This window comes from Bos taurus, chromosome 4, assembly GCF_002263795.3.
Source record: "Bos taurus isolate L1 Dominette 01449 registration number 42190680 breed Hereford chromosome 4, ARS-UCD2.0, whole genome shotgun sequence".
NCBI classification, from domain to species: domain Eukaryota; kingdom Metazoa; phylum Chordata; class Mammalia; order Artiodactyla; family Bovidae; genus Bos; species Bos taurus.
In genome coordinates this window covers 87,166,723-87,181,203 of record NC_037331.1, presented here as the reverse complement: position 1 = coordinate 87,181,203, position 14,481 = coordinate 87,166,723, and the positions used below count along the sequence as shown (strand labels likewise).

The window sequence follows — 14,481 nt, the reverse complement described above, 5'->3', positions numbered from 1 at the left end:
TAGGGCATTGCCTTCTTAATGGGGTGTGTCATTGAGATTTCTAGCTGTTAGGATTTGGTTCAGCCATATGACCAGTTATCCTACCCCCACTCCCCCAAAAGAGTGATCTGTTTGTGTGTGTGTGCTAAGTTACTTCAGTCGTGTCCGACTCTTTGCAGTCCTGTGGACTGTGGCCTGCTAGGCTCCTCTGCCCAAGGGGTTCTCCAGGCAAGAATACTGGAATGGGTTGCATTCACTCTTCCAAGGGGTCTTCCTAACCTAGGGATTGAACTCACATCTCTTACATCTCCTGCATTGGCAGATAGGTTCTTCACCTCTGGTGCCACCTGGGAATCCCAAGCCATTCATAGCGATGTTCATTTCTTTTTCGTATAAAAGGAAGTTGGGAGGTGGCAGTCCTGGGTTGTAGTGACTGCTCTGCACTGGGGAGGGTCTTAGGCTCTTTTTATCTTATTGCTTCACCATCATCTTGGGCTAAGTGACAGTTCTAGTTAGCAGGTCAAATTTCAGCCAGTGGAAACAGAGGAAAGAGGCAAGGAGGGGCTTGCTTCAGCTATTCTTTATGGTTTCCTAGAAATCACACACAGTTTTGCCTACATCTCACGGGCTTTCATTTGGTCACTTGACTATGCCCATTGTCAGGTGAGGATGGTATTTGTAGTCTTAGTTGGGCATATTCACGTATTCACATGTCTGAAATACCTGCAGTGATAGAACAGAGTGAGAAGTCATTTGGTTCAGTTCAGTCGCTCAGTTGTGTCCAACTTTTTGTGACCCCATGGACTGCAGCATGCCAGGCCTCCCTGTCTATCACCAATTCCCGGACCTTACCCAAACTCATGTCCATTGAGTCGGTGATGCCATCCAACCATCTCATCCTCAGTCTTCCCCTTTTCCTCCTGCCTTCAATCTTTCCCAGCATCAGGGTTTTTTCCAATGAGTCAGTTCTTCATATCAGGTGGCCACAGGATTGGAGTTTCAGCTTCAACATCAGACCTTCCAATGAATATTCAGGGCTGATTTCCTTTAGGATGGACTGGTTGGATCTCCTTACAGTCGAAGGGACTCTCAAAAGTCTTCTCCAACACCACAGTTCAAAAGCATCAGTTCTTCGGCACTCAGCTTTCTTTATAGTCCAACTCTCACATCCATACATGACTACTGGAAAAACCATAGCCTTGACTAGATGGACCTTTGTTGACAAAGTAATGTCTCTGCTTTCTAATATGCTGTCTAGGTTGGTCATAACTTTCTTTCCAAGGAGTAAGCATCTTTTAATTTCATGGATGCAGTCACCATCTGCAGTGATTTTGGATAGGAAATTGTTAATAGCAGTGACTCCCACAGGATTGTATAATGTATGAGATGGGCTGGAACTCCTTTGTTACTCTGTTCTGACAGGCAGTTTGGGGAAGTCTGTTTCAGAAACCTAGAAGGCTATTTTTCCAGTGGTTTTAAGCAAATATTTTTGGCAGAGTGTCCATAGCAAAGGAAAAAGCAAAACCTGTCCCATAATCTCCAGCTAATATCTTTTCCTTCGTTTCATTAACGGGAGTTAAAGCTATGCCTTTGTGCGTTTCTGAGACCATCTTTACATGGAATAAACCCTTTACCTCCTTGAAGAGTGTTTTTCTACTTTATTTAAGATTTTTGTGTACACCAACCCACTGCCACCCCCCACCTCTGCCACTGGTCACCTGCCACTCTGCTGTAGAGTCTGCTGCTGGTCTCCTTCACTCACCAGGAGGTCGTGCAGTGCCTGCCATGAGTGTTAACACTCATGATGAGGACTGCAGGTCAAGGCAGGCTCACACAGTGGTGGCTGTCCAGTTCCTGAGTAGCATAATGGTTGGGCTCCAGCTGTAGCCAGGATTCGGGCTAATCCTTCAGTTGGTCATGACTTAGAATGAAAAGACTAGCATATAATTTGAACAGGGAGAAAAATAAAACCTAAAAAAACAAACCAAAAAAACCCCAACACTCTAAGGAACATACACCATCTGTGAACTCTGCAAGTATTTTTTCTGAGGCCACCATTATTATGAATAAATTATCACTGCAAGACCAGATTTATAAAACTTAGCTGTAACTGTTAGTATTTTAAGTGTTCTTTATATAAGGCTGATTTCTAGCAAGGATATTTATGTTCTAGTTTAGTTTCATATAAAAAGCTCTTCTAAATTCCCATTAAATAATTTCAGGTGGTCAATTTTTTTTTTTACTTTAGAAAAATATTCATTTTTTAGTAAATAGACTAGTGTGAAGACAGTCCATGGATGAAACTAAAATATAGGCTGACAAATAAAACTGGCTGCCCTCCAAAATGTTAATCAATTATGTCAAATAGGAGGTATGCATATGCCAGGTTTCCCCCTTTGCTTAATTCTGAACTGATTTTTTATAATTATCTGAAGACTGCAGATAGCATCTTATTATGTTAGTGTTATAACAGCTGGGAGGGTTCTTTGGTCATGGAGTGAAGGAATCAATCCCAAGGAAAAAAAGTCAACTGGAACAATGGATCAAGTAAATGGAGTTAAGATGAAATGTGGCTTGATGAAGCACACGTAAGAATATTTTAGAATTTTTGTTGATTATAAGCATGATATGAGTCAGTTGATGTGACTGCCAGGAGGAGTTCATTTGTTTTAGTTTGAACTAATAGACACAGAGTGCTTAGAATGTGGGAAGTGTTTCTCCCACTTGTCTGTGTTGGCCACATGACCCTAGGATAATCATGATCAGTCTATTGAGTATATTTGAGGAGGGACATTGCTGTTCTAATGAGTGTCATGATGTTGTAGTGTTCAGAGTGCTTTCTTATATTTAGTATTATGTAAGTAAGTTTTGCTTAACTAGGTAATGCTTAATTTACAGACAAACCAAAGAGTACTCTTAGGTTGTTGGAGGGAACTGGGAAAGTTTGTTCTAGAGTTTAATTCTAGAATAGAAGTTTATTCTAAAGTTTATTCTAGTACCTGTCTCCAAGTTCCTGAATGCCTGTATTGAAGAAGAGAAGTAACATTTAGTTTGTTTGGTCTTAGATAGTATAGAACTAGCATTTATGAAAGGCATAGGGAACCAGGTTTTTTTCATTCATCAGTTCAGTTCAGTTGCTCAGTCATATCCATCTCTTTGTGACCCCATGGACTGCAGCAAGCCAGGCTTCCCTGTCCATCACCAACTCCTGGAGCTTGCTCAAACTCATGTCCATTGAGTTGGTGATGCCATCCAACTATCTCATCCTCTGTCGTCCCCTTCTCATCCTGCCCTCAATCTTTCCCAGCATCAGGGTCTTTTCAAATGAGTCAGGTCTTCGTATCAGGTGGCCAAAGTATTGGAGTTTCAGCTTCAACATCAGTCCTTCCAATGAATATTCAGGACTCATTACCTTTAGGATGGACGGATTGGATCTCCTTGCAGTCCAAGGGACTCTCAAGAGTCTTCTCCAACACCACAGTTTTTCCTTCATAGATGTCTAAAATTAAAATGAGCTTCATAGTGAGGTATAAAGGTAGCATGTGTATGTGTGTGTCTATTTTAGTTTTAATAGGCTCAAATGGAAACTGAGCAACTACTTGATATGGTAATGCATTAAGTAGACTGTTGAGTACCATGGTTGTTACAGCTTTTTCTGTTTCTGTGAAATTCTCAACCTTGAAATTAAAAAAAAAAAAAAAGATGTGGGGGATACACAGTCAAGTTCAAATCTTATACCTGAAAGGAGAAATGAAAAAAGTAAATTGGTTTGTTCAGCCTTTCTGCAGGATGATCTGATTTAAACAATGTGCAGGGGGTTATAATTGTTCTGAGTTTAAAAATGTGTAAAGTGGCTATTAAAACTTAATTTAAAAAGAAAATTAAAATTTGAGTATATAAAAAGTATCCTGTGATTTAAAACTTAAAATGAATAAAATGATACAAGTTGAAAATTTTTTTCATCCTTATTCTCCATATGTCCAGTGTCCAAGGACATCCTTCTTCCATAGTTTCTGTGTATGGAAGCAAATATATGTTCTGATTTTTCAGAATAAAAATGGGAGTGGTGGCTTATTTTACGTACTTTTCTATATTGTTTCCTTTCCCAAGATATTTTGAAGATCTTTTCATATCAGTACATAGGATAACTTGGTCATATTTTTTTTTCATAAAGCTAATAGGATTACCACTATTTGGATGTAGTGTTATTTACATGGCAAAAAGTGAAGAGGAACTAAAGAGCTTCTTGATGAGCATGAAAGAGGAAAGTGAAAAAGCTGGCTCGAAACTCACATTCAAAAAACTAAGATCATGGCATCCAGTCCATCCCTTCATGGCAAATAAAAGGGGAAAAAAGTGGAAACAGGGACAGATTTTTTTTTTTTTTGGACTCCAAAATCATTGTGGATGGTGACTGCAGCCATGAAATTAAGATGCTTGCTCCTTAGAAGGAATGCTATGACAGACTGAGACAGAGCATTAAAAAATAGAGATATCAGTTTGCTGACAAAGGTCTATATAGTCCGAGCTATGGTTTTTCCAGTAGTCATGTACACATGTGAGAGTTGGACCATAAAGAAGGCTGAGCACTGAAGAATTGATGCTTTTGAACTGTGATCCTTGAGAAGAGTCTTGAGAGTCCCCTGGACTGCAAGGAGATCAAACCAGTCAATCCTGAAGGAAATCAATCCTGATTATTCATTGCAAGGACTGATGCTGAAGCTCCAATAATTTGGTTACCTGATGTGAAGAGCTGACTCACTGGAAAAGACCTTGATGATCAAAGAGATTGAGGCAAATGGAGAAAGGGGCAACAGAGGATGAGATGGTTAAATAGCATCACCTATTCAATGGACACGAATTTGGGCAAACTCCAGGAGATAGTGGAGGACAGGGCAGCCCTGCGTGCTGCAGTCTATGGGGTTGCAAAGAGTCAAACATGACTTAGTGACTGAAAACAGTAACTTATGAAAAGTTGGGTTGTTGGCTTTTTTAAAATTTTAAGATACTATGGGTCTTGAGGGGGTGGGAAGTGCTACTGTGCAGAGCTGAAATTGGTTAAAATTAACTGCAGTTTTAACTCAAGCCTTCCTTGTCATGTTGAAAGCCTTAAAGGGATTCCAGAGTTCCAAAATATTTACATGAGACACATACTGCCAATGCAGTTGTTATTTAGGTGGGAGACAGATTTCTGGTGCTTCCTATTCCATCATCTTCCCGAATCCTTCTGCTCTCATGTAGACTTCAGTTAGAAAAAGAAAAATGTAAATTGTTAGGCATGCTTTCATAACTTGATTCATTTCTCTGAGTGTATCCATTTAGTCTATATTTCTGTTGTCTTATAGGTTAGACTCTTGTCAATTTCCAAGATACGTGTGTTTGAAAATTAAGATGGTAACAATAACCCGTACGAGACAGCAAAAGAGACACTGATGTATAGAACAGTCTTATGGACTCTGTGGGAGAGGGAGAGGGTGGGAAGATTTGGGAGAATGACATTGAAACATGTAAAATATCATGTAAGAAACAAGTTGCCAGTCCAGGTTCGATGCACGATTCTGGATGCTTGGGGCTAGTGCACTGGGACGACCCAGAGGGATGGTATGGGGAGGGAGGAGGGAGGAGGGTTCAGGATGGGGAACACATGTATACCTGTGGCGGATTCATTTCGATATTTGGCAAAACTAATACAATTATGTAAAGTTTAAAAGTAAAAAATAAAAAAAAGGAAAAAAAAAAAAAAGAAAATTAGTTCTTTAGGATATGAGTTGCAAGTATTTTTTTCCTGGCCTTTTTTTCCCTCAGTGATTTTGTTAATGCTAAATTTATTTTTTTTTTAAAGATATAATTGACCTATAATATTTTGTAAGTTTAAGTATATAATGTAATTATTTGACACATATCTATGTGGAAAAATGATTACCACAATTTATTTTTAATTTATTTTTAATGTTTATGCAGTTAAATTTAGGACCTGTAGATTTTGATTCATGATTTAAAACAAATTTTCTCATATCAGTGTTTAAAGGATTTCTCCCATTTCTTTATACCTTTATGGTATAAGAAGTTACAGGTAATTCATTTGGGCTGTAACCTTGTGTTATGGTTCAATTTAATTTTTTCTGCATGGCTACCTAGTTATTCTAACACCATTGATTGAAGAAACCATCTTTTACTACTGATTTGAGGTGCCATAAAGGTATTTTATAGTATACTTCTAGTTGTATTTGAATCTATTTCTTGGGTCTATTACATTGGTCTCTATCTATTGATTTATAATACAGTTTATTTTGATAATGCAAATAGCTTTTTGGAAACTCTGCTTTCTGCCTTCCCACTGATAGATTTTAAATTGCCTTTTTTCCTCCATATCTCTTTTATACGGAATTGTAGACCTTTTCTCTGTGCTAATAAAGTATTTTCTGATTGACTGTTCATATATTGTTATAATATAGCTATCATTTTATGTCTTAAATGTAACTACAGTAATTTTTATCTATAAAAAAGTTGAAGCCTAATGCTCTGGCATGTTTTGTGAAGGACATGAGCATTGTTAAGAGTTTCTAAGAAGATGGTTTGTGCAAATCTCCTTCTCTCCATTCATATTCAGGAATGTTCCATGTCGTAATCACCAGAACATAACTCATCGCAACAATGGCTAAACCAAAACACTGGCAAACTAGAAATTGCAGAGATTTAAAGGAGTTCCTACAGAACAAAATGCCTCTGATAGAAGAAAACTGAATAAAGATGCCCCAGTTTCTAGGTTTTGAATAATATTTATTTCTCAAACAAGGGAGATGGGACAAATGATCATTGACATCCTCTCCAGGTCATTGTCATCCCTCCCGAGTCTCTTTCCACTATTTTCTGAATACCTGGACACTTGGTTTGCAAATTGAAGCCCTCCTTGGCAATTCCCGGTGCTTGGCAACTAGAGTGCTATCAGTGGTCTCAGCAATTGCTATCCTCCTTCCATCTGGTCCCTTTGGTGAACTGTGTTTAGAGAAGGAAAGGCATGGGCTTAATTTGCCTTGCTAGTACACACACACACACACACAAGGTACCTCCTTTCATTCTCTGTACATTATATAGAAATGGAGAATGTAATATGATGTTGATATTCCTGCTTTCCAGCTTGGTTTAGCTTTCCCTAAAATGAAGAAGATAACCTGAAAAATGGAATGTTCACTTTCACTTTTCTCTTTTATGCATTGGAGAAGCAATGGCACCCCACTCCAGTACTCCTGCCTGGAAAATCCCGTGGACGGAGGAGCCTGGTAGGCTGCAGTCCATGGGGTCGCTGAGAGTCGGACAGGACTGAGCGACTTCTTTCACTTTTCACTTTCATGCACTGGAGAAGGAAATGGCAACCCACTCCAGTGTTCCTGCCTGGAGAATCCCAGGGACTGGGGGGCCTGGTGGGCTGCTGTCTATGGGGTTGCACAGAGTCGGACATGACTGAAGCGACTTAGCAGTAGCAGCAGCTTCTCTTTCCACTGCTCAGGGCAAGAGGTTTTTTACACTGGAGCACAGTAGGACACTTCTTTATCAATTTGTTTCTACCAGCAGTGATTTTTTTCACAGGCTGTCTTGTTTGTTAGAGTCCTAAATAAAACCCATGTTTTGAAAGAGCATGTCTCTCTGATTTGAATGGCATTTTAACAAGCCTTTTGAACAGTTTTAAACTTACTTCATATCAACCTTCTTTTCGAAGCCAGATCATCCCAGCTTGTTTAGTCTTTCTAATCCTTTAATCATTTTGTCTTAGGCACGATTCCAAATGCTTCACAACTCTCCATAGAATCCAGAACTGGGCTGAATTCTTTTAACAGTCTGATGAGGATGACTGAAATGGAGAGATCACTCCTTCCTTGTCCCTATATATCTCAGGATTTGTTGTTTTCTCTGCAAGACTATGTTCTGTCTCCAGTTAAGCTTTTAAAAAAAAAAAAAAAAATATATATATATATATATATATATGTATGTATGTTTTTTATGTGTTTGTGAGCTGTGTTTAGAGCGGCCACACGGGCTCCTGCTTAGAAGGGTCCCATGCCGGGTTGAATGCTCTTTTGCTGCTGTCTTGAAATCAGTTTTTTCATTAAGGGGCTCCTCGCTCTCATTTTGCAGTGAGCTGTAGAAATGAAATAGCTGCTTCTGCTTGTAGTTGATGACTAGAAGATGTGGTTAGTAAGTCATGGTCCGTGTCTAACCTACCCTCCGTAACCTGGTAGATAGCTCCAGGTGAGCAAACGTGGTTGTAAACTTACACTCCTCTCCCTGAGTCACTGCCTTCCCCTCGCCTGCCTGGAGATGCACTCACTGCCCCCATTGCCTCTCTGTTCCCCTCCTCATCATCCCTTTATCACAGCTCAAGCACTGAGATGTTTTTTCATGATAATCCAAGCTTTTAGCATCCAACAGATGTCCTTTCTAGAGAATTCTTTCTCTGAGTCTCTGTCTTTCCTGTCCTGTTCAGAGCTGTTGGTTGTCCACTCACCTCCAAGAATTCTTATCCCTCTGCCCTCTGTTCAGGACAGCTGGCAGGCAGTTAACTTTTCATTTGAATTTTAGATTTTTTCCCCTTTCTCTGCAAAGAGATTGGAGTGTAGTCATCACAAAAATGCTGTTTGGGGCAGAAATTTGGATTCCGTTTTCAGTATCAGGTATTCCAAAGTTCGTGGGGCAGTAACTTACTGCTGCTAAGTCGCTTCAGTCCTGTCCGACTCTGTGCGACCCCATAGACAGCAGCCCGCCAGGCTCCGCCATCCCTGGGATTCTCCAGGCAAGAACACCAGAGTGGGTTGCCATTTCCTTCTCCAATGCATGAAAGTGAAAGGTGAAAGTGAAGTTGCTCAGTCGTGTCCGACTCTTAGTGACCCCATGGACTGCAGCCTACCAGGCTCCTCCGTCCATGGGATTTTCCAAGCAAGAGTACTGGAGTGGGGTTCCATTGCCTTCTCTGGGGGCAGTAACTTACAAGCTTTTAAAAATTGACCCATAAAGTGAATTCTGAGTATTGAGTCTTAGACACATGTGGCAAATATAACTCTTAAAAAGCATTATGTGTCATGGATTAGCCAGTTTTTTTTTAATCTGATTCCACCCCCTATTTCTTTTTTTCTTATAGCTTAACAAGCAGCAGTTACAGTTACTGAAAGAACGGTTCCAGGCCTTCCTCAATGGGGAAACCCAGATTGTAGCCGACGAAGCATTTTGCAATGCGGTTCGGAGTTACTATGAGGTGAGTTTGAAGAGCTTTGTTTCTGGCATTCTGATGCCTTTTAAAAGATGTTTTTAATGGCTTCCCCTTTTAAGAAGCTCACACGTATAATAGGAAGGCTGTGAGTTTGCAGCCTTCCTTGAAAGCATTGTTGATTCTCTTTTGCAATTTAAAAACTAATTCCACAGCCTGGTTTTGAGAGATAAACAGAATTGGAAATTATTCAGATCTTTTGTGGAGAACTAAGCTGTTTAGAAAAATCTTCTGGCACTGATTGATAGAGCTGCGCTTAGCTATCTGTGGGTCCGCATGTCTAATTTATCCTTTTTAATCAGAATCTCAATAGTAAATTCCTATCTTAAATAGCAGTTAATAAGCCCTTAAATATTACTTGCTAATAGTACATGAGCCATTCTGTTCACTAAACTTTTTGTAATAATTAAAGCCAGTAACTAATTTTATGACAATGAATGGAACTCTTTTCTTGACGGAGAAATACTACAATCCCAACTTTCTCTTTCTTCTGATTTTAGCTTGTGACTCATCAGGAATTCTCTGTGGACTTCCTATGGGCATCAGTTTTCACTCAGGGTCATTAATTGCTTCAGTGAATGGCCAGTAGTTGTTAAGAGTTTCCTTTTTTTCCCTAAGGACTTCAGACTCATTTTGGGCATGGACTTCTTCCACTGTGCACATAACTACACCTCTCAACTGAAAAACAACATGCAAAGCCGTATTAGGCTAGTACAGATGAAAAATGTAGAGGTACAATGTGTCTGAACTTTCTGAGGTAGGGAAATATCTTTGCAAGAATAACAGAGTAACTGGATGTACAGATTTCTGAGGTTAGTGATTAATTGATGATGTGTGTGCCTCAGAAGTTGCTTAATGCAACTCTAGAGAGATTTATGTTCAGTCGCTCAGTCGTGTCCGACTCTCTGCAACCCCATGAAACACAGCACGCCAGGCCTCCCTGTCCATCACCAACTCCTATAGTCCGCCCAAACCCATGTCCATTGAGTTGATGATGCCATCCAACCATCTCATCCTCTGTCGTCCCCTTCTCCTTCTGCCCTCAATCCCTCCCAGCATCAGGGTCTTTTCCAATGAGTCAGCTCTTCGCATCAGGTGGCCAAAGTACTGGAGTTTCAGCTTCAGCATCAGTCCTTCCAATAAACACCCAGGACTGATCTCCTTTAGAATGAACTGGTTGGATCTCCTTGCAGTCCAAGGGACTCTCAAGAGTCTTCTCCAACACCATAGTTCAAAAGCATCAATTCTTCGGTGCTCAGCTTTCTTCACAGTCCAACTCTCACATCCATACATGACCACAGGAAAAACCATAGCCTTGACTAGACGGACCTTTATTGGCAAAGTAATGTCTCTGCTTTTCAATATGCTGTCTGCTGCTGCTGCTGCTGCTGCTGTCGCTTCAGTCATGTCCGACTCTGTGCTACCCCATAGCCAGCAGCCCACCAGGCTCTCCTGTCCCTGGGATTCTCCAGGCCAAAATACTGGAGTGGGTTGCCATTTCCTCTCCAATGCATGAAAGTAAAAAGTGAAAGTGAAGTCGATCAGTCGTGTCCAACTCTTAGAGACCCCAGGGACTGCAGCCTACAAGGCTCCTCCATCGACAGGATTTTCCAGGCAAGAGTACTAGAGTGGGTTGCCATTGCCTTCTCCGAATATGCTATCTAGGTTGGTCATAACTTTCCTTCCAAGGAGTAAACGTCTTTTAATTTCATGGCTGCAGTCACCATCTGCAGTGATTTTGGAGCCCAGAAAAATAAAGTCAGCCACTGTTTCCACTGTTTCCCCATCTATTTCCCATGAAGTGATGGGACCGGATGCCATGATCCTAGTTTTCTGAATGTTGAGCTTTAAGCCAGCTTTCTCACTCTCCTCTTTCATTTTCATCAAGAGGCTTTTGAGTTCCTCTTCACTTTCTGCCATAAGGGTGGTGTCATCTGCATATCTGAGGTTATTGATATTTCTCCTGGCAATGTTGATTCCAGCTTGTGCTTCCTCCAGCCCAGTGTTTCTGATGATGTACTCTGCCTAGAAGTTAAATAAGCAGGGTGACAATATACAGCCTTGACATACTCCTTTTCCTATTTGGAACCAGTCTGTTGTTCCATGTCCAGTTCTAACTGTTGCTTCCTGACCTGCATACAGGTTTCTTAAGAGGCAGGTGAGGTGGTCTGGTATTCCCATCTCTTTCAGAATTTTCCAGAGTTTATTGTGATCCACACAGTCAAAGCCTTTGGCATAGTCAATAAAGCAGAAATAGATGTTTTTCTGGAACTCTCTTGCTTTTTCAATGATCCATCGAATGTTGGCAGTTTGATCCCTGGTTCCTCTGTCTTACTCAAGCCCAAACCTGTCGCACAAGATAAAAGTATAGAAGTGTTGCTTACCAGATCACTGTGTGGCATGAATCTAGAGGCACTAGTAGATGCTGTCTATTTGGACCTTGACTCAGAATATCTTAACAAGTATAAGGCATTACATTCTATCTTGTAAAACTCAAGGTTTGAGTCTTTGTGTTGAAGTCTTGCAAGATGAAATCATGGCTATGAATCTTAATAGAGGAAATGTAAGAGCCTATACTTGCATCATAAAATGAAACAAAAGTCAAAGTCTGTTTAGGATGAAAGAAAGGTGTTGAGGAAAGTAATTTCTGGGAAAAGATGTAATTAAGAAAACTCATTTTTGGTTCAGGTAGATGTACTGTGGTACTGTATGTGTTAACATTTGGAAAACAAGCTGGGTGAGGGGGCCATGGATGCTGTTTGTACTACATGTGCAACTTTTGTGTAAACCTAAAATTGCTCCAAAATAAATATATTCCAAAGTAAGTATTTTTAGTAAGGGTATTACAAAGAAGTAAGCGTAATATGTTGTTGTCAGTTTAGTAAAAGGCACACTTAAACTGTGTTAATATTATTCCTTTAATGAAGGAGTATCATCACTGTTTTTTTTTTTTAATATTTATTTTTGGCTGTGGTGGGTCTTCATTGCTGTGTGGGGTTTCTGTAGTTGCGGTGTGAGGTCTCATTGCAGTGGTGTCTCTTGTTGCAGAGAACGGCTTCTAAGGTGTTTGGGCTTCAGCAGTTGTGGCATGAGGGGGCTCTAGAGCACGGGCTCAATCATTGTGGTGCACAGGTTGAGTAGCCCCATGGCATGTGGGATTGTCCCAGACCAGAAACTGACCCCATGTCTCTTGTATTACAAGGCAGATTCTTAACCACTGTACCACCAGGGAAGCCCACCAGTGGTTTCTAAATGAGAATTGTGCTCTCTTCTGGGTACTAAATATAAATGAAAAGATGTGGATAAATTTAGGGTCGTCAAGTCTGAAACATCATATAAGTCACCTGAAGGGCCTGGAGACAGATTAGGCTTGTGTTGTGTGTGGCCCCAAGAATAAAAAACTAGGCCTAACGTGGAAACTGAAGTAGGCAAGATTTTAGCCTAACATCATTGGAGTTTGGTTGCACAGCCAACATACTGAGTAGACTGGAGAGTGCAGCATCGCAGGCGATCAGGTTCTGGCTCACGTCACAGTTTTCTGGGAGGCATTTTGCATAGATGGGTCCCAGGGCCCTCTCCTGGACACACTGAATCAGAATTTCAGGATACCTTTTAAATACCTTTTCTATACCTTTTAAAAGCTTTCCAGGCGACTTCCTTTCAACTGGTAGATTGCCAACCAATGGAATTAGATGATTGCTTGGCTGCGATTGTTACAGCTGCTAAGTCGCTTCAGTCGTGTCCGACTCTGTGTGACCCCAGAGATGGCAGCCCACCGGGCTCCCCCGTCCCTGGGATTCTCCAGGCAAGAACACTGGAGTGGCTTGCCATTTCCTTCTCCAATGCATGTAAGTGAAAAGTGAAAAAAGTGAAGTCGCTCAGGTTGTCTACTTGAAAGTTATACAGTCGTGTCTGACTCCTAGCGACCCCATGGACTGCAGCCTACCAGGCTCCTCCATCCATGGGATTTTCCAGGCAAGAGTACTGGAGTGGGGTGCCATTGCCTTCTCTGGCGATTGTTACAGAAGGAGATGTAAATGCTGAAGAGGTGTATTCAAAATGGCTGCTGGGAAACAACCAGCCTACTAGAAAGTCACAAAATGTGGCTTCATATCAGACTCATATGTGTACTAAATATGTAACACCACACAAGTCATTGACCCTCTGTGAGCTTGTGTTTCTGTTTATGTCGTTGGGCTTCCCTGGTGGCTCATACAGTAGTAATGCTTAAGTAGTGAACTAAGTAATCAAGGGTTTCTTTTCTTTGGGTAGTATTTCCAGCAACTGTTGGCTTGTGAAACTATATCCAACTTGGCTTTGTGGAGTTCTCATAGGAATTAAGATTTGTATTATTAATGTGTATGGAGTCTATATTCCTGATTTACATTTGAAGGGTTACCATTTCCCAGGTGGTACACATTCTGTACTCAAACTCTTGAATGGATTAAGTACATTTTGTTGGGAAAGTGAAAGTCGCTCAGTCATGTCCGACTCTTTGCGACTCCATAGACTGTAGCCCACCAGGCTCTTCTGTCCATGCAATTTTCCAGGCCAGAATCCTGGAGTGGGTAGCCATTCCCCTCTCCAGGGGTCTTCCCAACCCTGGGATCAGACCCAGGTCCTCCACTTTGCAGGTGGATTCTTTACCATCTGAACTTGCAGGGAAGTCCAAGAATAATAGGATGGGTAGCCTATCCTATCTCCAGTGGATCTTCCTGACCCAGGAATAGAACCGGGGGTCTCCTGCATTGCAGGTGGATTCTTTACCAGCTGAGCTACCAGGGAAGCCCTTTGTTGGGAAAATAAGGTAAAAAAAAAAAAAAAAAGCCTTTTTCTCAATTTTTCTCACATAAGACTTTCCCCTCTTTTTCAAGGATTATATTTTCATAATACTTTGCTATGACTAAGAATGCCGGTAGTCTCAAGTGAAGTCAGAAAGAAAAAGACACAAACCATGTGCTACCACTTATATGTGGAATCCCAAACACGACACAAATGAACGTATCTAGGAAAGAAAAACAGATTCGGACATGAAGTACAAGGGGGGAGATCAGGTGGGGGGAGTAAGGAATGAAAGTGTGAGATTAGCAGATATAAACTAATATATAAAAACAACAAGACTGTACTGTATAGCACAGGAAACTGTATTCATTATCCTGTGGTAAACTGCAATGGGAAATAATACACATACATGTAACTGAGTCATTTTACTGTGTAGTAGAAATGAAATACAACATTGTAAT

At 40.8% G+C, this 14,481-nt stretch overlaps 1 protein-coding gene across 11 annotated transcripts in view; it reads left to right on the top strand.

The window, feature by feature from the left end:
• Positions 1-14,481, top strand: part of CADPS2 (calcium dependent secretion activator 2) — a 580,156-nt gene that overhangs the window by 133,418 nt on the left and 432,257 nt on the right. For all 11 annotated transcript variants that reach the window (XM_059885593.1, XM_005205640.5, XM_059885595.1 and 8 more), the window contains 1 exon segment: positions 9,113-9,226. In XM_059885593.1, coding sequence (XP_059741576.1) covers positions 9,113-9,226 — 114 coding nt within the window.